Source organism: Lactuca serriola, chromosome 6, assembly GCF_051521515.1.
Source record: "Lactuca serriola cultivar US96UC23 chromosome 6, Lser_US96UC23_V15, whole genome shotgun sequence".
In the NCBI taxonomy this organism is placed as follows: Eukaryota; Viridiplantae; Streptophyta; class Magnoliopsida; order Asterales; family Asteraceae; genus Lactuca; species Lactuca serriola.
This window is the reverse complement of record NC_136413.1, coordinates 176,789,487-176,815,679: the sequence shown is the minus strand read 5'-3', so window position 1 is coordinate 176,815,679 and position 26,193 is coordinate 176,789,487. Positions and strand designations below refer to the sequence as shown.

Here is a 26,193-nt window from a genome sequence, read left to right as displayed (position 1 = left end):
ACCTTTTTTAGTCATTGTCAGAGGTGTATTCTCTCGTTTTTTCTTTTCTTTGCCCCTCTTTTGCATCCCTGACTATTATGCATCCCTGCCACTTCCTCTCTTCTAAAATTCGTTCCATTTTTTTCTCCTTCCCATACTTACATAGCCACATTACAGATACAATTTTATGTCTTTTCCTCTCCCAAAAACATTTATTCAGCTATTCCACACCAAGAGTACAACACTACGTGTTCTTTCATCACCTCTCTCAAAATATTCACCATAAATCTTTCATATAAATGTCTCTCATGCAATATCTTCTATCCATCCCCATCTCATGCTTATTTCCTACTCAAAAGAAACTATGTTTATATCTTTTCATGGATTTATTTATCTGTTTTCCTCACTATGAGAAAATTTCATCGCCCATTTTAATTCTTCTCGTCCTTTCTCCCTTACTCTTGATCCATATTCTAAATGGTCTCCTTGCTTCCCTTTCTATATTCAACTCCTTTTTTTTTGTCCGTACTATTTTAAGTCCTTTTTGTTTTTTGAGTAAATTACTGAAATCGTCCCTGTGGTTTGGTCAAAATTGCACGTTTGGTCCCTAACTTTTTTTTTGCACTCGGATCGTCCCTGTGGTTTGATTTTGTTGCGTTTTTCGTCCTTATGGTTTGGTAAAAATTGCATGTTTGGTCCTAACTTTATGTATGTAAGGGACGAAAAATGCAACAAAATCAAACCACGGGGACGAAAAACGCAACAAAATCAAACCACAGGGACGATTCGAGTGCAAAAAAAAAAGTTAGGGACCAAACGTGCAATTTTGACCAAACCACAGGGACGATTTCAGTAATTTACTCTTGTTTTTTTTTTCTTTACCTTTCTTCAACCCTTTAACACATAGATCAAAGTTCAAAATTCAGAGAGTTCATTCCAAGATCAAAATTATACAGAAAGACTTTCAAGATCAAGTTTCTACCCTTCAAGATCAAGTCAATATTGTTGATTTTTTTGCATCGGTTTAAGTGTTCTCTACTGCCTTCTACACAAGTCAGAACAAGAACATGGCAGAACCTTATCTTTTTTTGGCGACGACTTCGCCGAAGCCCCCCATCTCGCCGGAACCCTAGCAACCTCTGCAGCCAAGTTCACCGGTCCAGTTCTTCCCTTCATCGTTGCATCAGGTTATCTTCGCCAAAGTCGTCATTGTCGCATCCCCTGCTGGAGCATTGCTCCTACCTTTATTTTTGTCTCCTACTCATGTTGTCTACGTACATATTACAAATAACTCATAAAAAAAACATATTATATATTGGAATGAATACATATTAAAACTTGAAATGAATGTATTGGTTTTTTCTTATATATTTCCGCAGACATACAAATCTTCAAAGATATAGCAACAAATAGATACTTTTTGAAAGATAACAATTCTCGTATTATCATGGTTGTCATCAAATCAAGGAGTATACCCTTTCTTGGATTTTGTTATCTTTCAATATCCTAGTCAAACATACTTTTACGGGAATTGTTTTCTTGGATATAAGAGATCTTGTTAGCTAGTCTTCCTTCTTTGAGTTTCAGACCACTTCTTCTTTCGATGGCAATATGACAGAGTTGTTTTTAGGCCTTTTTATCCCTCCAAATACATGTCACTTAGTAGTTAACAACAGATCCATGGACCATGAGTCCATGAGCCTCTATTAGTCTGTTTCAAAGTAATTCAAATTCAAACCATGTGTTTTGGGTTATGGGCCTACAAGAGGTAAACTACACCTAATGGGCTTTGTTTTACTATATAGGTGATCACTTTTGTATCTTGTCAAAATTATGATATTTCATTATATCTATTTATGAAAAATAGTTATTTTAATGATTATTCTTATAATATATTATTTTTCATAAAAATATATTTAAAAAAATGAACCAAACAAATCTACATAAAGACCTACCAGATCTAAGCAATATATTTTAAATTTACATCATAGTTTGAGGATTAATCTTTGGCATTAGAGATGGCCTTAAACCAAAGCGGAGCATGTAGAAGTCAACGGGTCAAACAAAGAAGGAACCAAATACTTCCTTCCACTTGTACCATACGCATTAAAACTTGCACCTGTAGTACCATCCACCAACAAATCCCCAGGGTATCCTGGATACGCCCCTTTCCCATATACCCCTTGACACGCGGATGCAGCTTCTAATGGTGCACTCGCATCCCCCTGATAATACCCATCTCCAAAAGGATTAGTAGCTGTAGCAGCCAATAAGCTAGCCAAGTTAATCACCATTCCGTCTACACCCACATCGTTGTTGGGTGCGACCAGTGGTGCACCCTGTGGTCCGTAAATCGGTTGGTGAAACGGCCACGCGCATTGACCCGGACACTGAGTCACCGAGTTGCCAACCCAAATGTATACAAATCTGTATTTCTTTCCTTTATGGCCATTAACATTGTAACTTGACTTGTGGGTGCCGCATCTGCTGGAGCAAAAACCGGTAACTGTTACGTCCTCCGCCGTCAAGACAATGCTGACGGTGTTTTCCGATGCATGGTTGGAAGCGAGTTTAACGAGTTGGTCGTTTGTTAATGACTTACCAATGGAATACATTGGGTCGGATGTTTGTTTAGCGAGTGAAAGAGATAATGTGATGGGGTTGTTTGATTTGGTGTGGTAGTTCCCGGTGGTTTTCCACCATTTGGCGACGGAGGGTTTGGGGGATGTGGTGGAGCTAGAGACGGAGAGGGAGGTGATGAAATCGGAGATGATGGATTTCTGGGTGGGGTTGAAGTTTCCGTACCATATAAGGTTGACGGAGATGTTGCCGGAGAGGAGAGGACCTTTGTGGTATTTCATTAAGTCGGAGGAATCGGGAAGTAACTCAGTGAGTTTTCTGGTTGCGAAAGAAGCATGGAGAATGGAGAAAAAGACGAAGAGAAGGTGTAGGAGAAAGGTGGTGGTGGTGGTAGCCATTTTCATGAAGGATTTGATTGTGTGGAATGAGTTGATTTAAGGTGAACGAAAATGGTGGTGATATTTATAGAGAGAATGTAAGTGAAATCGTCTCCAATACGCTGCTTCTTTTTAACTTTTTTAACACAGCGTAGGGCCATGGGGGCGGTGGTGGCACTAACACTAAGTACTTTTAAAACTTCTTCTCAACAAAATAGTAATTTAGAGGGACAATGATCAATAATGCCGACATGTTAGATAAAAAGTGAAGTAGGGTTCACGAATTAAGCAGAATAAAGAGTGGAGTAGGATAAAATAGTGGTAGTAACTGGACCCCACAGAGCTCATGTGGCATAAGGGTGTGTCAGGTTGTCCACGTGGCTCAAGGTAACAATGACAAGTGTAGTATACCGACCACGCCCTCATTGCATGGTTCCTTTTTTCTGTGTTCTAAATTATAGCTTCCACCGAAATAGGATGATCGACTCGTTTACATATAGTTTGGTTGGAGTTGCATGTTTGAATGTGTAGTAAAGATGTAAGGAAAGAACCATTGAAAAATAAAAATATGTTGAGATGTATCATATGATTATATTGTGTTTTTAAAACAAATTTGTTTATTATTGGATATTTGTTTTCAAAACATTAGGACTATTTTTTTTTTAGAGATGTTCAAACAACATTACAAACATATAAAATAATAAATGGATGGCACGTAACAAATATAGGTAATATTATCATAAATATTTCTATTTAAAAGTGTCAAATACATTAATTATAAAAACGTATTTAATAATATGTGTCGGACACATATTAGAAAATCCGTTCCAAATAATTAATTAATGCACATCATATTTATTTATGATAATAAATCTCATAATTACAATTTCGTATATGAATCGTTAGAAAAATACCAATAATAAATAAATAAATAATAGCAATCATATAATGTTTTAATAACATCAAATTTAACATAATAAAAATGAAATAAAAAGGACCAAAGTGGAATGTAGTGTTAGAAAATTTAGACAACCATTTGATTGTTTTTTGGATTTAAAACCGGGAGAGTCAAGATTACAAACGAATAGTATCACATAATATTGTCATTTTCTATTAAAGTTAATAGCCTTTGACTTCCAAAATTAAATTACAGAGATAATTACTTGTGAACTTTTGATTTTGTTCATATTTACTCACTAAATTTTTTTTTCGTTATCTATTTGTCACTGAACTATTGAAACTGTTCATATTTTATCCTTATGACCGGTAACAACCGGTCATAAAGGTAAAATGTAAACAGTTTCAATAATTCAGTGGCAAACAAAAAAAAAATTAATAACTAAATATGAACAAAGTTTAAAGTTCGTTTCTCTGTCAAAAAGTTTAATGACTAAATGTAAACAAACTTTCCTTTTGTCCTATGGTTCAGCAATTATGTATTTTTGTTAAATTTTAACAATATTTGTTGATGAAAAAATCTATGAAATACAAAAAAAAAAAAAAAAAAAAAAAAAAAAAAAAACCGAAAAATGTATAAAAAAAATGAAAAGCGAAATCAATATTATATGTATAAGTTTTATGTTATAAAACTAAGCAATATTATAGGTATAAAAATCATCCTAATATTATATATATTAATTTTGTATTATAAAATTATGCAACACATAAATTGACATACATTAAACAATATACGTTGTTTATAAAAGAATACAAACATACATTGATACATTATATATGTTGTTATACTTCATGTATTGACATACGTCATATTAGTATATTTACTATTAAAAAGGATATCAAAAATGAAAATCAAGTTGTTTAGAATTTAGATATTTTTAATTTACCCGAACAATTGATTTATATATAAGATTGTCTTTTCTTAAAAAAAAATTATTGAAATTTATGATTATTTAACTACACATATTGTAACATCCGACGTTCAGAAGCAAGAAGTTGAAGGGTGCTAAGTGAAAATAAAGGAAGGGACTCAGCGAGTAGGTCTCTTAACTCGTCGAGTCGAAGCGGGTGTCGGGCACGTGGTTAAGTGGCCTGACTGTCGACGAGTCAGTGTTGGACGAGGAAAACCCTAATCTTCGGGTTTGCACCTTATTTAAAGGACTTAATGTCCTCCCCTCAGCTCCCTTGGCCCCCTTTGAGATCCGTAAACCCTAGAATCGTGAGTGAGAACCCTTGGAAGCAATTTGGAGCTTAGATAAGTGATTTGGTGAAGAGATCTTGAGGATCAAGAAGCTTGGATCAAGGAGATTTGTGGAGATTCGGATTACTCTTCAGTAGGAGGTCGTTTTGGAGGTAATGAATCGTTATCTTTGGCTTTCTCCTTTTTAGATCCATCTTTCATGGAGTTTTAGGGTTTGTTTGGAGATAATATGTTGGGATTTTGGTGCATGAGTTAGATCTGGAATTGAAACTCCATCTGAGCTCTATTTGGATCAAAGATGCAGAAAACCCTTTTAGTTGCTATGCAAAAGCCATTCCCCATGAGTTAAAGTTCCTTTCTAGCTTGGTTTTTGGTACTATGGGACATGAAGCACGTAAAGGTAACAACTTTATGTTGCTAATGGACTCTAGAGACCCTGATCTATTGTTTGGAGTAAATAAGTAGCTTTGTGACTTGGGAATATGAGAATGCACGTAAGGACTCGGCGAGTCTGGGAGATGACTCGACCAGTTGGGCTAGGGATCAGACTTTGAGTCGTGTAGTGACTCGGCGAGTCGCATGGGTGAATCAGCGAGTCGTATGATGATGAGCTTGGACTCGATGAGTTGAAGAACAAGTCGGCGAGTCTGATGAAGATTGTCGTGGACTCGGCGAGTCTATTCTTGGACTCGGCGAGTCATGACGCAGAACCCCCAACCTCGTCTGGTTAAGACTCAGAGCAATGAGTTGAGTGGTGATTCAGTGAGTTGGACAGATTGGGACTCGAAGATTGTTGGACTCGACGAGTCATGGGATGACTCGGCGAGTCGAGTCAATCGGAAGGTTGAATTTTACTGAGGACTTTGACTTTGACCTTCAAGGGTATTATGGTAAATTGGTAATTTATGTCAATGGATCATTGATGGCTTTAGGTGTTGGAGTTGGAGGCAGTGCTTCAGGATTTAGCTTTCGTGGTTCGGTACAGCAGATTTCAGGTGAGTTATCCTCACTATATCGACACGGTCTACGGCACCAAGGCCGGCCCTTTATCGGATGGAAATCCGGGTATTATTTGTTATGTTTGATTTGCTAGATCTGCATCCTGGTATTTAGGATGGTATTATGTTAGTGACTTGGTTAAGGTCGGTATCCCGGTATATAGGGTAATGTTATTTTAGTGACCGGTTAGGTCGGAATCCTAGTTAGGATGTTGATATGTTGTGTGATCTGTTAGACTGTATGTCTGGTTAAGGATTGTTATGTGATTAATTGTATTATGTGTACATGGTTGTTTGACTGGGGTTGGGTTGAGGCGGGTCATGCTTTGTGTTGTAGGCCAACATACCCAGGGCGAACCGGATATCCAGAAGGCCCAGCGAGCGGTTCGGATAGGCTGAAGGCCCCAAGAGGGCGGACCAGACGTGCCGAGGCTCGGAGAGTGGACCAGGCCGACTAAAAGCCCGGTGTGGCGGATCGGTCATAATGTAGACTCAGAGGGTGGACCAGGTGGATTGAAGGCCCGGTGAGGGCGGACCAATCACACTGTAGACTCGATGTACATGGCTAGACACAGTGGGTGGACCAGGTGGATTGAAGGCCCGATGAGGGCGGACCAATCACATTGTAGACCGATATGCATGACTATTCTATTTGTGATATGTTATGAGTATGTTTAGATGTGGTTGGTATTTTGGGGGTAACTCACTAAGCTTTCGGGCTTACAGTTCAATGTTTTGTATCAGGTACTTCAGGAGATCGTGGCAAGGCAATGGCATGATCGTACAGCTCATCATTTTTATGTTACTGTTTCTGGGAGACTCTGATAATAAACAAATTGAAAACATTTTTGTAATAATTTGTGGATAAAGATTGTTTTTGAAAATTTTAAATTAGTTGGAAATTTTATGGTCGTTACACATATAGAGTTAAGTAAAATCGTTAACAACTTTTATGTCTATATTACCTTTACAAAAATATTTTTTTGGAAAAGAAATATGTATATATTCAGCAATTAAAACGGCACTATGGGTGAGAATGGTTCATTTTATTGTTAAACCAAAATCAGTTTGCAAATTTTTATTTTTTATTTTGGAAAATACCAAACCATTGGTCTTTAATTTCGGTTTGGGTTTTTTGTTTGTTTTTAATATATTTATCTGGGTTTTGTTTTTGTATTTCATAGATATCTTTATCAACAAATGTTGTTAAAATTTAACAAAAATACATAATTAACTAAACAATAAACAAGAGAAAAGTTTGTTTATATTTAGTCATTAAACTTTTTTGACATGGAAACGAACTTTCAACTTTGTTCATATTTAGTTATTAAATTTTTTTTCATTATCTATTAACCACTGAACTATTGGAAAAAAAAAATTAGTTACTAAATGGGAACAAAATTCGAAAATTCATTACCCTTTCAAGTCATTATCCCTTAAATTTATTCGTGGGTACACGCCTATAATGTACTAATAAATAAATATCTTATTTAAAATTAAAATTTCACTATCCTTAGGAAAATTGCATTAAAATTCTAAAACTAAGATCGTTCGGTATGGGGCTGTTAAGGCTGGTTATTGTCTACATGGCACAACCTTAACGGCGTTACCACGAAGGGAACACCGCCACCAACTCTAGTTATGGGATGTGGCGTTATGAAATGTGGTAACGAGCACGAGAGTCAACACCCAATTAGATTATTTCCTTCTATTTTTCTTTATTTTTCTCTATTTATCTCTCCACTTAACATCAAGTTATAACATCTGAACATCATCCCTACTTTATGTTATAACATGTTAAAATAGAAAATATGAGGTTTCAATATTTGACATCATATAATCTGGTCGTCTACACCTAGTCTAACAATGAAAAAAATGTTGGGGTTGTATCTTGAATTTGAGAGTACAATTACCTTCTTGAATTTAATAAGCATTTGACACATATAAGGCAAATTGTTTGAAGAGGCGTTGCCTAGCCTTGCAATTCTTGATTTGTATTTTATTTTTGGTGTTATTACATAACTATAATAACACAAACCAAACCTAAACATTCCAAAACAGCGCTATCAGCAACTATCTTTCTTCATAAAATCTTTGTAACTAAGTTCATACTGCATACTTACGTTCATATTTCAGCCATCTTCTCCTCTTCTTAACTTCGATATCGTTGATGGACCAAAAAAAGGGAAATCTATTGTTCTAAACACTTGTTAGAGAATGGCATATGAGCTTGGATCCACCGTGCTTCATATAGTAAAAAGCTTCTTACAAGTATCACAGATTTTGCTTTAATACAAGCTCCAAACAAATAATGTGGATTGTAGATGACAATCTAATTAACAAAGATTGGGAGATATTATCATGTTGTTAAGCAACGAAATGGCAATAAGATAGAAATTTCAAATTCAATAACAAGAGTGATTTAATTAGAACCAGTACAAACAGGTCAAAACAACATGACCTCGACAACAGATGATACTTTCTACAACACAAGTTAAACCCAAACCAATTTCATCAAATCTAAGCCCTCTCGCCTCTAATCCTCCTGGCCAATTGCATATCCTTAGGCATGATTGTAACCCTCTTAGCATGAATGGCACACAGATTGGTATCCTCAAACAAACCAACCAAATAAGCCTCAGAAGCCTCCTGAAGTGCAGCGACAGCACTGCTCTGGAACCTTAGATCGGTCTTGAAATCTTGAGCGATTTCTCTCACAAGCCTCTGAAATGGAAGCTTACGGATCAGGAGCTCTGTGCTCTTCTGGTACTTACGGATCTCCCTTAGAGCAACGGTTCCTGGCCTGAATCTGTGTGGCTTCTTCACTCCTCCGGTGGCCGGTGCTGATTTCCTGGCGGCTTTTGTCGCCAATTGCTTCCTCGGAGCTTTTCCACCGGTCGATTTGCGAGCAGTTTGCTTGGTTCTTGCCATTTTTTGCAAATACAGAGAGGGATTAAGAAGATTTTGTTGCTGCAATGAAAAGCGACTGATTGTTGTGAGGATTTGGGGAGGAAAATGTCTGTATTTATAATGGTTTGGTTCTTGACGAGAATTGTGGGAAGTTTGAAAATTTTAGGAGAACAGTCGGCGGAAGAGATCCTGGACCGTTGGATTGTTGAAATGAAAAAAGGACGGTTTAGATTATAATTTAAGAGAGGACGCGGATCGCTATCCGTGTGCTTTCTTTGTGACCAATTGTGTATTTTAAAAGGAAAGTTTCGATTAGAAATTTTTTACATGTATTTCAAATATGTTGTAACTTGTAAAAAATTGTTAACATAGTTTTGTTTTTTTTTTTCTTTTAGTTAACAAATACTAGCTTTGTTATTGGTTAATATTTAGGTATGTCAACCAAGTAATATCTATTTAGTATATTTTTAATTTCATTGATATATTCGTATCCTTTTAATTCGTTGTATTTTTTTATCATTGCATGTTTGTTTACCTTTTATTGTCACTTAATAATAGTTAAATCTGAATCTCTATGATTAAGGGTGTTTGAGAAGGTTTTGGGGCTGAGATATGTTGATAGAAGCGTAGGGTTTCTCGCTACCTTTTTGTGTATATAAAGTTCGTCGAAAGCGGACCTAGAATGAAGGAGTTAGGGCACTTTGAAGATAATGACATAAATGGTCCCTTAATGGGAAAAGTTGGCAAGTAGAGCCATGCATGCAAATGAGACGAGTGGGTACGCCCAGCGTAATGAGTCGCTTAGTCGCGGGTGCACGGGAGGCATACGCCCTGCGTACGTCCAGTGTCCAGAAACCTTAGTTTTAGGGTTTGCCACTATATAAGGAACATTATGCCCTAAGCTGCATCCTCCATTTCACCCCTGGACAACCCCCACAAAAACCCTAAGGGTGCGTTTGGTTGTGGAAAATTTTCCAGTTTTCTAGGAAAAATTTCCAAGAAAAACGAAAATTTTGAAAACGCGTTTGGTTCGTTCAGTTTTCCAAGGCTTTCTAAGAAAATGAAAAATTTCAGTTTTCCAAATTGTATGTAAATTAAAAAAGTGATTTTTACAGTTTTCCAAAGTTTTCTAAATTTCTAAGATGGAAAATGAAAACTCCACCCGTTCCAACCAAACGCGTTTTCATTGAAAAATGAAAATGAAAACTCAACCCTATTTTCTGAAAACATTTTCATAGAAAATGAAAATAGTTTTCCACAACCAAACACACTCTAATCCTCTTGAGTGTTCTCGAAGCTTGTAAGGTCATTTTGAGTGCATCTTAGTGTTCTTGGAGTGGAGGGATCATCTTTAAGCCTCATAGATCGAGGAAGAGCTTTTGGATCCAAGTTCTCAATCCCATTTGGAAGCCTCGTAAGGTATAAAGCTTCTAACTTTCCTTATAGAAGCTTAGATCTAGATGTAGGAAGTTTTGGGATCTTTCTAGGTCCAAAGAATGAACCTTTATGGTGTAACTTTGTCTCCAAGCTTGGGATTGCCACCCTTAAAGCTAAAAATGTCCCATGAGTAGTAAAGTCTCGATTTTAATGGTATTTATGAGCTATTGCATGAGATCTAGCCTTTGTTATGGAAGTTTGTTGCCACCTTTTGAGTTTAGGTTTGTTTGGTGGATTGCAAGTCACCAAGTTAGTGACTTTATGGATTAAGACGTGGAAATGGACCAGAATCTGTGATTGTAACTTCTGAAATGGAGTAATAAGAACTTAATGGAAAAGTGTCTTAACAGAGTATTACGTTGAGCGTACATGCAGGTACGCCCGACGTAATCGTCACCAAGCTTGTACGCTAAGCGTACATTAGAGTGCGCCCCGCGTAACGTTGCCAGTTGGGCTTTATGCATTTTGGGCCTCAGTGTGGGTTGTGTTTTGGATTTTGGGCCTTTGAGCCTTAGTCGGCCAGAAGGAGTCAATGAATATGGGCCAAGTATAGTATTGGACTTAGGGTAAAGCCCAATAAAAAGGAATTAGGCATAATGTAGCAAATTGGGCCATTATTGGGCCTTTAGTGGGTCATTGATGGTCTTAGAAAGAATTAGAGGGTTTGGGCCATGTTTATGACCCACACCATAGAAGGGGTAAAATAGTCATTTTACCCATAGAAGGATCCTTATTCTGATTTGGTGTCTTAATTGATCATGATAGTCGGGGAGCAGCCGGAACAACAGTCAGGGATCTTTCACTCGTATTTTCAGCAGTCAGTTCTTCGAGGTGAGTTTTCCTTCCAGTAGGAACGGGTCTATGGCCACAATCTCAGCCCGTTTAGATAGCAGTAGTTCCGGACTTGGTCCGATGTAGTGGTTCAGTATGCTTGATGTCTTTATAATCCATGCATGTTTATGTGTTAGTTAGTCCGAACCTCGGTCTAATGCAGTATGCAGTATATGTGCTTATGTTATATGCTATGATCATGTTATGCTATGTTCAGTTAGTCCGAACTTCGGTCTGATGCAGGGGCAAGGCCCTAGTTAGTCCGGACTTCGGTCCGATGCAGGGGGCAAGGCCCCAGTTAGTCCGAATTTCGCTCTGATGCAGGGGGCAAGGCCCCAGTTAGTCCGGACCTCGGTCCGATGCAGTGGGTAAGGCCCAAGTTAGTCCGAATTTCAGTCCGATGCAGGGGCAAGGCCCCAGTTAGTCCGGACTTCGGTCCGATGCAGTGGGCAAGGCCCAGTACGTGCTTTATATGTTATTGTTGATGGGTTTTGAGCACCACATCATTCCTATGGTGTACATGCAAACCCTAATAACTTTTGGATCTAGTTTGTCTAATGAACATGCAATTGAATATCTAAAGTTATAAATCCTAGATCTAACACATTATAATCTAAATTAGGGTTTAGAGAATACCTTTAATTGTTATGTAGCAATAACAATCAATTCCTTGCTTTGATTGGCTTCAGAAAGCTTAGTGCCTCAAGTGTTGCACCTCTAATGGAGTCACAAACACCACTAAGCAACTAGGATGAAGAGGGAGGACAGAGAAGGCACCAAAAATGGCTGGAAACCCTAAAGGAAGTATTCACCACGTTTTTGGGCCCATAAGGGTTCCTTATATATGCTAGCTATTAGGGTTTACAGCTAGGAAACCCTAATCTGACTGCTTAAGCCCTAAGCAGCCCATTGACTCCCTCTTCAGAAGCCTTGGACGATTTCTAATGGGTTTCCCCATAGAATTCGTCCACTCCAACTTCTATGGGGTCCATTAGCCCATCTATGTAATTATCTTATAATTACACACTAAGTCCCTTAAGTTTAATTAATCTCTTTTAGCCACAAAATAATTCCTAATTAATTCTTGACTAATAGTCTAATATCAATTAAACAATATGATTTCTCCTTTAATATATTATGATATTATTCTCATAATATATTAACAAATCATAATTAAACCTTTCTCTCCTTAATTCATCCTACATATTGCTATGGTGAAGGCAACCCAAAAGGACCATGCTCATAATTGGGTCAAGTACATACCAAAATAGTTATGGACTTAGACACTAATTCAACAGTCTCCCACTTGGACAAGTCTAATAACTATTTTGCATGACTTCGGAACCTGATCAACAATGGTAGTTTTCAAAAACCGTTGTCAACTCTGATCTTATCAGATACACGTATCCTTTAGATAATGGATCATATAATCCTCCATTCTAGATACCGTATAGACTAAGACATTCTTTATGTCTATAAGTTGTTTCCCGACTGACGATTTATGACGACTGACAACATACTACAATTGAACACATCAACTTAGTCCCGACTTGGCCAAGCGCTTATGGTGTCATCACTAAATCATCAAGGGGCCCACATATATCGCTTTTATCCCACTTTGGGTAAAACTTCGACTCAAATGCTCGCTTGTACTCACTCATCAAATCACACACAACAATAAGTTTTATAACACCAAGTTACCGGTGCGTTTACTTATCATCAATGTGCAACCGACCAGCAAATAACAACTCCCACGTCTCGGTTTCAAGAATATACAATATTATCGGCTCACAATTACTCGTGATAAAATCCATGAAGTGATTTAGGTGAGCATGGGTTTAATCCAATACTCTAATCTTATTAAAGTACTCATGAACTCTGAAACAAACTTGTGCTATGTCTAAACACTTCAGACAATCTACAGACAGATTCATGACAGTCTTCCTTCATACCTACTTCCAACGTATGACCGACTGTGGAGGTTTGAATAACCAAGTTATTATGGAAGTCAAAACATACAGAGTGAAACACAATAATAATATTTAATCCTACATGGCCCCAAAACTTTTAAGCGTAAATAAAACACTTTTATTTAAACACCATATTGATTACTCATTATTCATTGTTTACTGTTTCAGAAAATCAACTTATTACTTGAATTACAACAATAGTTGTCCCATGCTTTGAGCATGCACGTTATGTTTCCTGTGGTCCATACTTTGTGAAACAGATCAATTATAAACTTTTCTAATGATGCTCATTTCACAATTCCTAATCCTCAACGATAGTGTAAGAATACAAGGTTCTTACCACTAATAGAATATGTTAGATTCTAACATTTTATGCAACGATCCTTTCGTAAAGTCATAGCACAAAAGTCACCAAGACTTGGCCAATGAAAACACAAGGTTCTCTATCAGAAATTGTTACAAAACAATTTTATAGATGTGATGTCTCTCACTCAAAGTACATTCCTTTGAACATCCTTTTTGCATAAAAAATTATAATATAGACATAAATTCTTAATTTCCAACTCCAAATATGGAAACATTTCCAACTCCAAATATGGAAACATTTCCATATTTGCCATACGACAACTCATTCTTAATAGAATTTTATCTATTCATAATAATGTCGATATGGTCCATCCAACACTATACTTCCAACTACTCACAAGCAACAAATCATTGGCGAACCTTAGATCGTCCTTTGATAGTTGTTTAATTATTTTAGTCAAAATCGTTCTAGTTCCTTTTCCCTCTTAATGCGCTAAGCATTTGGAAAATTTTAAAATGATCAAATATTATAGCATATGCAATCGATCCTATACCCGAAGCGTATGGAACACGATTGATATTGTCTCACATGAAGACGTGATACTTTACCAGTCTTCTGCTATAATATTTCTAATTGCCATGTTATCACAATTTTGATTATGAAAAGGGATGACGTAATCATAACCAAATTTTGAGAATGCAATTATCCTTTCCATATATAGAATTTCCTCATGTTGAACCATTCCAACACAACATCCATATATATTTGACTAAATTTGATTAAAAATTCCACATTCTAAGCCTTTAGATTTGAAATGAAGTATAATATTTTATCCCTTAATTATAGCAAAACAACTTTTCAACCCCTACAACTTTGCAAAGTGAATCTTTGTTTTCCATAATTAATATTGCTAACTTGCAATACATGAAATAATAATCATGCTCCCACTAACACGGTGATTATTACCATACAAGCATAACACTTATGCTCCCACTAGCTTTGACGTATATTTAGAAAACATCTGAACTTTCAGAAAACAATGCTTATTGAATTCCTTAAGCTCATATTTCTAAATACCTGATGCTTTGATAAGCCTTTATTTAAGCTTCTTAAACTCATACACCTTTGCCTTAGAAAGCTCACATGTGACATGTGTGTCTAAAGAAATTCAAAACTTATGTTACTAAGTCCCAAATGTTCAGACCAATTGCCAAATCTCACAATTCGAACTATGAAAAGGGATGCCGTAATCATAATAGAATTTGAGAATACAAATTTTCACAATTGCAATCTTCTTAAAATCTTTCTTAGTTAAATCATTTCCTCACAATCATTTTCATGAAGGAGATAAAACTTACAACACTTAGATTTCAAAGTTTATGTGTTCATATCCATGTGAATTTGTCATAACAACAATCATAAGACAATGTTTGTGACAAATCCAACTCATATGGATTGAACTTGTTCAATCTTGATTTCTCGCCTTATGGCAACATGAATGCCCACCATTGCTTCCAGGTTGTTAAGCAACTCACCCTTACCTTATCAATGTACTTTCCATTGACCAGGGTGCTTTGACTTTATGCAATCCAATTGAGAACTCATAGAACTCATATTGCATAGTTGACTTAATCTGGAATGGAACAGAAACAAAATTATGTCAACACGACAGGTCGTCAACCTGAAGTCGTGTGCTAGTGATTGACTATCAGTTTATTCTTGATTAGCTCTTGAACTTTTCAAGACAATTGAGACTCTCACTAACTTCTTGACATATATGATTCTGTTTGTCAAGGAACTTTTCTTGACAAAACAAATATTCAAGAGTTAGTGCGAAATCCTATAAAGACTAACACTTCACTAGATTGGTTCTCGTTGGTCTTTGTCTTTTGCAAGACATCACAACTTACCAATTTCAAATGTGCAAGAATAAGAAGACTTTTTCCAATTCCACACTTGTTGAGTGTTATAAAGCTACTAAAGACGTGTCACTCAATTCGCAATCTTGGAGTATGACTCTAAGACTCGATATTGGAACGAAGTATGATTGACTTCTTGATTTTAACCATTTCCACAATTCTCGATTCCTCTTCTTATCCATAGATGTTGGATTAGTGTCTAAGTCCATAATTGTTTTGGTATGTACTTGACCTGATGGTGCATGGTCCTTTTGGGTTGCCTTCACCAAAGCAACTTGATAGGATGAATTATGGAGAGAAAGGATTAAATATGATTTATTAATATATTATGAGAATAATATATTAAAGGAGAAATCATATTGTTTAATTAATATTAGTCAATAATTAATTGGTAATTAGTTTTGTGACTAAAAAAGATTAATTAAACTTAAGGGACTGGAATTGTAATTATAAGATAATTGCAATTTGGGCCATGGATTGTCTTAAATTAAGGAGTGGACGAATTCTATGGGAAACCCATAAGGAAATCGTCCAAGGCCCTAATTAAAGGAGCCCATGGGTTGCTTAGGGCTTAAGCATCCAAATTAGGGTTTCCTTGTTAGATAACCCTGATTGCCTAACTATATATAAGACCCTTATGACCCAAAAACGTGAAGAAGACTTCTCTAGGGTTTGTAGATGTTTTTGGGCAGCCTCCATCCTCCATCCTCTTCATCCTCTTGCTTATGGTGTTTGTGAACCATTAGAGGAGTGACAATTGTGACTCTAAGCTTTCTAAAGTCAATACAAGGAGATTTGCGATTGTTATTGCTACATAACAATCAAGGTAACATCTTAAACCTATTCTCATGTTAATATGGTTACTTGAATGCTATAATTAGGGTTTATAGTCTTGGATAACTTGCATGTACAATAGAGAAACCTAGATCCAAGCATCAGGGTTTGTATGAGCACATAGGATGTTCTTAGGACCAAAACTCATCAATACAAATGTACTAAGACTCACTTAGAGGATCAATTGAGACATGGTTCTTAATCATTAAGACTTATCATAAAACACAATAAAAGATACTCTCCCTTCTTCTTAGAATAGATAAACTTTTATCTTTCTGCCTACTTGATTCTTCTTATTCGTTCTGTTGTTTATTGAAACATTTTCAATCAACTCATAATTACACTTAATCTTATAAGTATAATCATATTTACTAAACTTTAGTAAATCATGACGAATAATCTATCTCTCTTTGTGGTGGACTTGACCAGCGCACAATCAAGTGTACCTGATCCCTAACCCTTCACTTGAGTCTTTGTCAAGGAATTAGTCTAATTTCCAAGTATGAAAGTTTTACATTCATCACACAATGCAGGTTGCATGATTCCAAGTTTCTGTCCAATTGAAACTTGGGCAATGAGAAACTCACCCTATTTGGTAAATTCTCAACATTTCCACAAATAACACAATTAAGAATCAAATCCATTATTGCTAATAGTAGAAACATTCAAACATTAATTTTTTCATACATGCCATTGCAAGAATAAATAAATAAGACAAAAACAAATTTTATTTTATTGCGGAAAAATTTTGTCCTTACAATGTAATTCAACTGAAAAACTATGCTATTAAATATTCCTAAGCAATCTATTCCAACTCCAAGTAGTAGCTCAAAAATCCAATCTTTAAACAATGCAATCGAAATCCATTTTCTTCACGATTAGATTCAGCTCACTTCTTCCCTTAAGCTTCCTCTCTTTTCTTCGATCCTACAATACATCAAAATGTAATCTTATCACATCATGAGTTAAGAATCTAGAATAGGAACTCAGAAGAGTTAGATAATGGATTTTACCTGAAGTAGAGCCATATGCCTTGACTCTCCCATCTCTTAGATCTCTCAGGTAGTTTGGGCAGCTTCATTTCCAATATCAATGAGGGCCACGTCGTGTTCCATCATATAGTACTCTCTTACGAACTCACTATATGATTCAGGAAGCGACTGAAGAACCCAGTCAACAGCCAACTCACCTGAAATCTCGACACCCAACATCCTTAACCTGTCAATGTGTGACTTCATCTTTAAGACGTGTGCAAACACAGGTTTCCCATCTTCGTGTTTACTTGCCAAAAGGGCTTGAGTGAGCTTGAACTTTTCAAGCCTTCGAACTTGTGGGTCAGAGAGAATAATCGGAGGAGGTGAAGCATGATTTCTTGTTCCTCGATCATATCGTGGAATATCATCTTCGTTTGGAAAGCTTGTTCCAAGGGATTTAGGAAAACCACAGTTAGATTCAGACATCTACAAAACGGTTCCAAATTCGTGGGTTTTCAATGAAGAAGACCATAGCAGATCTGGTGTTCTTTGTTATAAGAACCCAATAAATCATATTTGGATTTTAAAAGAAGGAAGGTTGTGAAGATGAAGGGGTTATGAAGTTGAACACGAAAACCATCTGAAACCCAGATCAAGCACCCTCAGAATTCCTAAAGCTTGATTTCTTGTATGAACTCGATTTCAGATTTAAGTTCATGTATATGTGTGTGTATGTAGATTCGATTTTTGGGTTCATAAATCGAAAAGAGAAAAAATAAGTTTTTTGATCCGAACATCAAATGAAGATGTATGAATATCTGAAAATAGAATGAAGAGATCTGAAAATCGCTCCAAACCGTAAAGATCATTGGATTTTAGATCTTAACACTTTTAGAGCTTGTTGTTGTTTTTTTTTAAAGAAGATGAACATGATGAAGACGAACACCTCCTAAAATCGACGAACACACCATGTTTGAAGGTTTTCAAGGGAAGCTTCATCAGGTCTTGGTTGAAGACAATGAACATCAGATTTAGGCTGGAGGTTGAAGATGATGAACATTAGATCTATAAAACACGATGTAGCTTCAAAACCAATTCCAAATATGAACTTCAAATTGATTTCATCCATGGACTGTGTGTCGGATCTAACAAAACAAGGAGATGTGTGTGTCAGAAATCGTTTCCAAATCATTCCATGTTCATCAGCTTTGGTTCCAAAAATCTAATGAACACACATATAAAATCAATTTATAGAGACAAGTATGACTTTGAAACTCATTTATGGGTTGAAGTGGTTGAAGGATTTCTGGTCATCGAAGAAGATGACCGGAGCCTCGCCGAAACTCACAAGAACACCGGAAACCGGCTAAACCTTCGATAGCAGGTCATAATGATGTTTTTTGAATAGTTCAATAAGTTCAATGGTAAAATATGGACAAAAGAAAAATAAAAAAACCAGTGACCAAATATGTACAAATCAAAAAATATATTACCCTTTTAAGTCATTATCTTTTTTTTTTTATCTAGTATTGCTAGCTGTCAAAACAGAACAGAACAGTAGCAAAACAACACAAAATTGAAACTGAAATATTTTATTTTCTTTTGTTTCCTGTAAAGTCGAGTAGCAAAAAAAATACCCAAAAAACATTTTGTTCGTTTTGTACAAACTAATTTTTTTAAGATTGTAGAAAACTATAACCGGGATAAGTGAAAACGAAACATAAATTAACGAAAGCTGAGACTTGTGTTCGACATAATGTTTTTAAAACAAATTCAACCCACACACCGAATGTTTGTTTCCTATGATACAACAACAAAAAAACGGTTCTTCAAGAAAGCCAAACTTAACAAGATCCGGATATTACCTTGATACATGCTAGAAAACACAATTTTAGAAATGAGAAGAGTGGAAAGTTTTTGGGTCTATTTTACCATTTACAAGAATATTTTATTTATAGTGCAAACTTGTAATTATCACGGTGATTATAAAACCAACAATTTAGTTACATAATTAAATAAATTTTAAACACAAAAATGTAACTGAAATTGTGTTTAATTACTCACTTTAATTCAATTTTAAAGAAAGATGAACAAAAATAAGAATTTTGCTTAATTTAATTGTTTAAGCATTCAACCATTCAAACACCATATTTTGACGAATAATTTCTCATTTATTTTTTCCAAAATGAAACCCAAAATATATTTTAATAACATGGGTGATTATCCTACCATGAAACATGTAGTAGTAGGTATGCAACTCGAATTGGCAGTCAAGAAAGCACTGGATTAATTAGTTTAATAAGCCAAAACGCTTTGTTACCTTTTCAAAAACAAAAAGAAACTCATAAAATACAACGATTAAAAATGTACGCATCAAATAACAATTCATTCCATGGTTGCAAACACAAAACATTGGTCGTGTAAAAACATGATCAAATACAATAACAAACTCTATAAATTACATATTGTTGGAATTTATTGATATACAACAAAAGGTTGATGGTGGAGACAATTGACTATGGAAATTGATTGTTTATAAGATGTTAAAATACAAGTACACTCATATAAAACGCTTACAGCTTGTGACATTCTCGTAAGCCCCCTCAAATTAGAACTCTTTCTAGAACAAACATATCATAAATCATTTTGTAAACGTCTGCAGTTTATGGATTACTTTCTCCAAACTAATCATGGAAGAACCAGAAGGATAAGCGCATGCCTCAAATGCCTTATCTTTCCAGTTAATGGCGTTCTTCCTCATCTCATTTCCTTTTTCTTTTGTCACCAACTCAATCACTAGCCTTTCAACTTCATCTCTTTTTACATCATTGTCAATCTCCATGGCAACCCCCCATTGGTTGCAACTCAACCAACAATTCGTTAGTTGATCTGCAAAAAATGGCCAAGAAAGCATTGGCACACCGTTTGTTAAACTTTCAACAGTTGAATTCCATCCACTATGTGTCAAAAACCCTCCTATCGATGGATGATTTAGAACTTGTTCTTGAGGGCACCACCCAGCCATCATCCCTCTACTACTTGTCTCTCTCAAGAACTCCAATGGAAGTGCTTCTGATTCGCCACTCACTATCCCTGGTCGTAATATCCATAAGAACGGTTGATTACTATTAGCAAGCCCCCAACAAAACTCGACTAGTTGTTGATGTGACATGACAGTGATACTACCGAAGTTCACATAAACAACTGATGACGATGCTTTTGAGTCTAGCCATTTCAAACATTCGGGTTCTTCTTTCCATAGATTTGATTCGATAGATGCTAGGGATTCATCAACGAGTTGCTTTTCGAGTAAATGCAAAGGACCGATGGCATAACATGGAGGAAATACTGAAGCAAGTGTAGCTAAGATGTCGTGTTCAAGATCATCGAAAGTGTTGAAAATAATGCCAGAGGCTTTTTTGGCCTTGTGAAGTTGTGTGTTTGTAAATTCTACCATGAATTCATCGCCAGGGTTGACAATTCTCATGAAAGGCGGAATATTTTTTAGAGGTATACCATGCATGTTTGGTATACAATCTACAACTTTATCCAAATACCCATTTACCACGTAACTTGAATCTGAAAATAAAGCATATGAAAAAGAGCACCAATTAGCACCTAAACTTTAATTTTATATCGAACATTGCATAGTATTATTATAGTTAACGATGTGACATTTGGTTATGCGTCATAATTAATAAATTTATTATTAATTCATACGATTCGAGACCCAAGCTCATTAGCCCACATTTCAAATCCATCACAATGATGCAGGCTATTAAACTAGAAGCTCCGTTCAGCCATAAAGAAGTAAAAGATGCAGTTTGGGCCTGCGGAAGTGAAAAGGCGCCAGGTCCTGATGGTTTAACTTTCAAATTTATAAAGACCTACTGGGAGATTATTAAAGACGATGTAATGAAATTCGTTTTGCACTTTGACAAATTTGGGACTTTTGCTAGAGGTTGCAATTCGACTTTCATATTACTGGTTCCTAAGGTCAAAGATCCCATCTCTCTCACAGATTACCGACCCATCAGCCTTATGGGATGTATGTCTAAAATCATTTCGAAAATCCTTGCCACCCGAATTAAATCTGTTATCGGGGATCTTATTGGAGATGTACAATCAGCGTATGTAGAAGGCAGGAGTATCCTAGACGGCCCACTAATGATAAATGAACTAATTTCTTGGTCAAAAGTGGCTAAAAGGAAGATTTTAATGTTCAAAGTTGATTTCGACAAAGCCTTCGATTCCATCAACTGGGAATATCTTGATTCGGTACTCTCACAAATGGGTTTTGGTAGTAAATGGAGACAATGGGTCCGTGGCTGCCTCCACTCATCCCGGGCCTCAGTGTTAATCAACGGTTCACCAACTTGTGAGTTTGGAATATCTAAAGGAGTTCGACAAGGAGACCCTTTATCCCCTTTCCTCTTCATCATTGCCATGGAAGGCCTCAATGTAGCGCTCGAAGCTGCAAAGGTAAACGGTATCTTCAAAGGCATCCAAATCCCAAATCACGGCCCCACCCTATCACACTTGTTTTACGCGGATGATGCCTTATTTGTGGGTGAGTGGTCCAGATCCAACCTAAAAAACTTAGCCAACATTCTAAAATGTTTTAACGCATCCTCGGGCCTCAAAGTCAATTTCCATAAATCAAAGATTTTTGGAATTGGAACCTCAATTAGAGAAACTGAGAACTGGGCTAGCATTCTTGGGTGTGAAGCGGGTTCATTCCCCTTTAACTATCTCGGAATTCCGATTGGAGCAAATATGAATTTGTGCAAAAACTGGAAACCTATCATCGATAAACTCCAAGCCAAGCTATCTACATGGAAATCAAAGACACTCTCATTCGGGGGTAGATTGACACTAATCACCTCGGTCCTGGGGAATCTTCCCACTTACTTCTTCTCTATGTTCAAAGCACCGAAGGCTGTCACGGATAAACTTGATCAAATTAGACGGAGATTCTTATGGGGTGGAGATGACAGCAAAAGGAAAATCCATTGGGTGTCTTGGGACAAAGTTGTTGCTCCCAAATTTGAAGGCGGACTAGGAGTGGGAACTATTCGTACCTTGAATACTAGCTTGCTAGTAAAATGGTGGTGGCGATTTAAAACTGAGAAAAACTCTCTTTGGGTTAAAGTTGTAAAAGGTATTCACAATCTTCATAACAAACCTCATGATTATCTTTCAAATCCGAAAATAAGTGGCGTATGGAACAACATTGCAGCATGCAAGAATGATCTCAAAAAAGTTGGGTTGGACACTATGGATGTTTTTCAATTAAACATCAAATTCGGTGATAATTCACTTTTTTGGTATGACAAATGGTTAGGCCCGGTTACACTTGAAGAAAAATACCCATCTTCTGTTTGAGTTGGAATCTAGGAAGAAATGTTTGGTGTCTGACAGATTTATAGACAATCAATTTGAAGCTCATTGGAAATCCAACGTGATTGATAACACCGAAATTAGGTGCATCAATAATCTCAAAAACGACTTATCAAGGGTACATTTGGAACCAGGAGAAGATCAATGGGCTTGTGCACTAGATAATGGCAGCCAGTTCACTGTTAGCTTGCTAAGGAAAAAATTGGAACATTTACAATACCCTAATCGTGTTTTACCAACTTTTAAATGGAGTAAGGTAACTCCGATCAAAGTCAACTGTTTTATATGGAGAGCAATGCAAAGGAAGATTCCATCCGCAGTGGCATTGAAATGCAAAGGGGTTGATATAGAAAATGATAACTGTGGCGCTTGTGTTAACAGATTGGAATGCTCTGATCATATCCTGGTACAATGTCCATTCGCATGTGAAGTCAGGAAGATTATTTTCAATTGGTGTGGTTTACAACAGGTTAAGTTCTCATCGGTCGGAGAATTAATCATTTTTGCAAAAAAATTGGGAAAGCAACCCAAGGAAGGCGATAAGATTCCTCAACATATGTCATGGCCTAATCTGGAACCTGTGGAAACTTAGGAATGAGCGGGTGTTCAATGGAGTATTTCATACTCCCATTTATGGTGCAGGGGCAATTAAGTCGATGGTGTACTTCTGGACAAAGTACAGGGGCAATGAAGGAACAGGTGATTGGGATAATTGGACCGTGTCTCCATTTACACTTTAAGTTCATAATAATGTATATCATTCCATGTATGTTTCTGCTTCGACCTTGTACTTCCGTTCCCCTGCTAGTTACTTGCTAGTAGTGGTTCGTTTTTATTAATATTATTCGCCGTTTCAAAAAAAAAAAAAAACGAAACTACGAATTTTCAGTATGTTTATTATATATATCCGATAACCAGCCTTAAAAACATTACTAAGCTAGGACTGCTCGATGGAAATATGTGCAAACTAAATTTCATAAATTTAGTGTATTATTATTGGGTACGCAGTAACCGATGTTAGGAAATTAATTAAAGTATTATCGATCTATGATAGTCCGAAAAATCTTGTTTCTTTGTTGCGTTGCAACGTAATTTGTGAAGGTTTTCTAAAAAGTATCATTTTTAAAATCTTTGACCGATATTAATATCATAAAGGAGTGTTTTTCTTTTTAAAATAACATATATTTCAGATTTTAGGAGTGTCACTCACTTATAAAAATACCATATATAGTTTATGGCCTGTCATATTTAATTCCCATAAGTTTTTTAGTACAAGCATTACCATTGAACTTGTTTGGATATAAATGGTTGATGCATTTTAACCGATTCATTGATAATATGTTTGACAAAAAACACAAGAGACTAAATATAAAAATACCATATATAGTTTATGGCTTGTCATATTTAATTCCCATAAATTTTTTAGAACAAGCATTACCATTGAACTTGTTTGGATATAAATGGTTGATGCAGTTTTAACCTATTCATTGATAATATGTTTGACAAAAAGCACAAGAGACTAAATATAAAAATATCATATATAGTTTATGGCTTGTCATATTTAATTCCCATAAGTTTTTTAGTACAAGCATTACCATTGAACTTGTTTGGATATAAATGGTTGGTGCAGTTTTAACCGATTCATTGATAATATGTTTGACAAAAAGCACAAGAGACTAAATATAAACAAAATCTAAAATATGTTATCTTCGTCAAATGGTTCAATAGTAATATGTTGACAAACAACGTAATAGACTAACTATAAACAAAATATAAACTATGTTATCATCATACGATGTAATATGAAAATTTTTTAAAAAATTCTGATGATAATATATAAATAAACTTAACAAGCTAAAATAAATAAAACTTAAACTATGTTACAAGTAATTAACCAATGTTAGGAAATTAAATGAAGTATCATGGTATTATGCAAAAGATTATTTGTTTTATATATCCTGACCGATTTTAATATCATATGGATTATGTATTTGGACCGAATATCCCGAATAGATGAAAGACTTTTCAATCTCAACAATAAAATAATAATTTAGAAAAAAAAAAATTTTTTTTTTAGCCGATGATTGATGATGTATCCAAGTTAAGATTACCTTTAAGCGGCATCAAACCGTTGTCCACAAGATTAGGATACTGATCGTAACAAATAAGTGCACCAGCTCCACCGGTATATAACAGAAACGCCGGGATACCAAGTTCTTTTCCGGCGTCGATGGTGAAGCCCATAAGTAGGTCGGAGACTATGCACGTCACCGGTGAAAACGACTCACTCAATTTGGCGATGAGGGTTTTGAATGGACCTAAACAGTTTTCTTGGATGGACCTGCATATATCGTAGACATTTTGGGTGGCGTCAAGGTTTTCCGGTGGTGGAAGGCCGTCGGGAATGGACTCAAAACGGAAGGAAGGTATGCCGTCGAGGGCGTCAGAGCCTCGAGACCTTAGGAGGCGTTGGTGGTTGAATTCTGTGTTGACAAAGGTGATTAAGAAACCTTTCGAATGAAGGATTTTTGCAAGTTTTAGCATCGGATTTATGTGTCCTTGTGCAGGGACTGGTATGCATATCGCATGTGGCTTCTTTTCATGGTGAGAATCCATTGAAAACACACACACACACAATCGAAACAACAAACTCACAATGTTATAACTTAAGGTTATGACTATTTATCGGCAATAAAGTGAAGACATATATATTTGTCATTTTGGACATGTAAACGATGTTTGAAGACATGTGTACATATTGTAGAAGTTGAAGTTCAAATCAAGCACGAAAGTCTTTTAATTCCTGACGTTATATATATATATATATATATATATATATATATATATATATATATATATATATATATATATATATATATATATATATATATATATATATATATTGTAAATTTATCGACATGGATGTATATGAAAAAGGTAAAAACGTATGATTTCTTATAATAAGTTTTGCATTAGTTAAACTGTTTTTGGTTTGTTTAATATTTCAGATTCAAACAAGAAACCAATAGTGGACATCGTTGTTGTAGTCGTGGGTTGTTATTAATTATTATGTAAGGGTGAGAAAAAAAGGAAATAGGGTTTGATATTGATTTTGATTGGATATTTAATAAGTTTTAATTGAATTTCTTATGCTATTTAATTAAATAATTAATTATTTACATGTTTTCTACTAAAGTTTGTATATAGTAATTATAATATTATATATCCACAAGATATGGTGGCCGCCTTTTCTGATTTCTTTTTGACAAAGTCCGTTAATTTGAAAGTTTTGAGTGACTTTGTAGTCTTGTACAGATCACAGATGTCTGATTATGTAAGTATATCAAAATTTATACTAAATTACAGTTTTGGTTAGACTTGAGCATGGTGCACTATTTTGGATTTTGGGTTTAATCGGTTTGGTTTATTTTGTTTTCTATTGGTCAGTCAGATTATTCATAAATCGAATTGCATTATTTTTGGGTTTCCAGGTTTAAGTTGGTTGTCCCGATTTTTTTT

General features: G+C 35.8%; 3 protein-coding genes across 3 annotated transcripts; all 3 read right to left on the bottom strand.

Annotated features, from left to right (window-relative positions):
* Positions 1-1,846: 1,846 nt before the first annotated feature.
* Positions 1,847-2,997, bottom strand: LOC145057439 (protein PHOSPHATE-INDUCED 1-like). The gene has a single exon (XM_079005285.1). The coding sequence runs from the start codon at positions 2,961-2,963 to the stop codon at positions 2,004-2,006; it is 960 nt and encodes a 319-aa protein (XP_078861411.1). The 5' UTR covers positions 2,964-2,997; the 3' UTR covers positions 1,847-2,003.
* Positions 2,998-8,472: 5,475 nt separating this feature from the next.
* Positions 8,473-9,103, bottom strand: LOC145057438 (histone H3.2). Its single transcript, XM_079005284.1, has one exon. The coding sequence runs from the start codon at positions 9,021-9,023 to the stop codon at positions 8,613-8,615; it is 411 nt and encodes a 136-aa protein (XP_078861410.1). The 5' UTR covers positions 9,024-9,103; the 3' UTR covers positions 8,473-8,612.
* Positions 9,104-19,686: 10,583 nt separating this feature from the next.
* LOC145057437 (7-deoxyloganetin glucosyltransferase-like) lies at positions 19,687-25,437 on the bottom strand. The gene is made up of 2 exons (XM_079005282.1): positions 24,786-25,437; positions 19,687-20,853 (listed from the first exon to the last, which is right to left on the bottom strand). The coding sequence occupies exons 1-2, from the start codon at positions 25,288-25,290 to the stop codon at positions 19,916-19,918; spliced, it is 1,443 nt and encodes a 480-aa protein (XP_078861408.1). The 5' UTR covers positions 25,291-25,437; the 3' UTR covers positions 19,687-19,915.
* Positions 25,438-26,193: the final 756 nt, after the last annotated feature.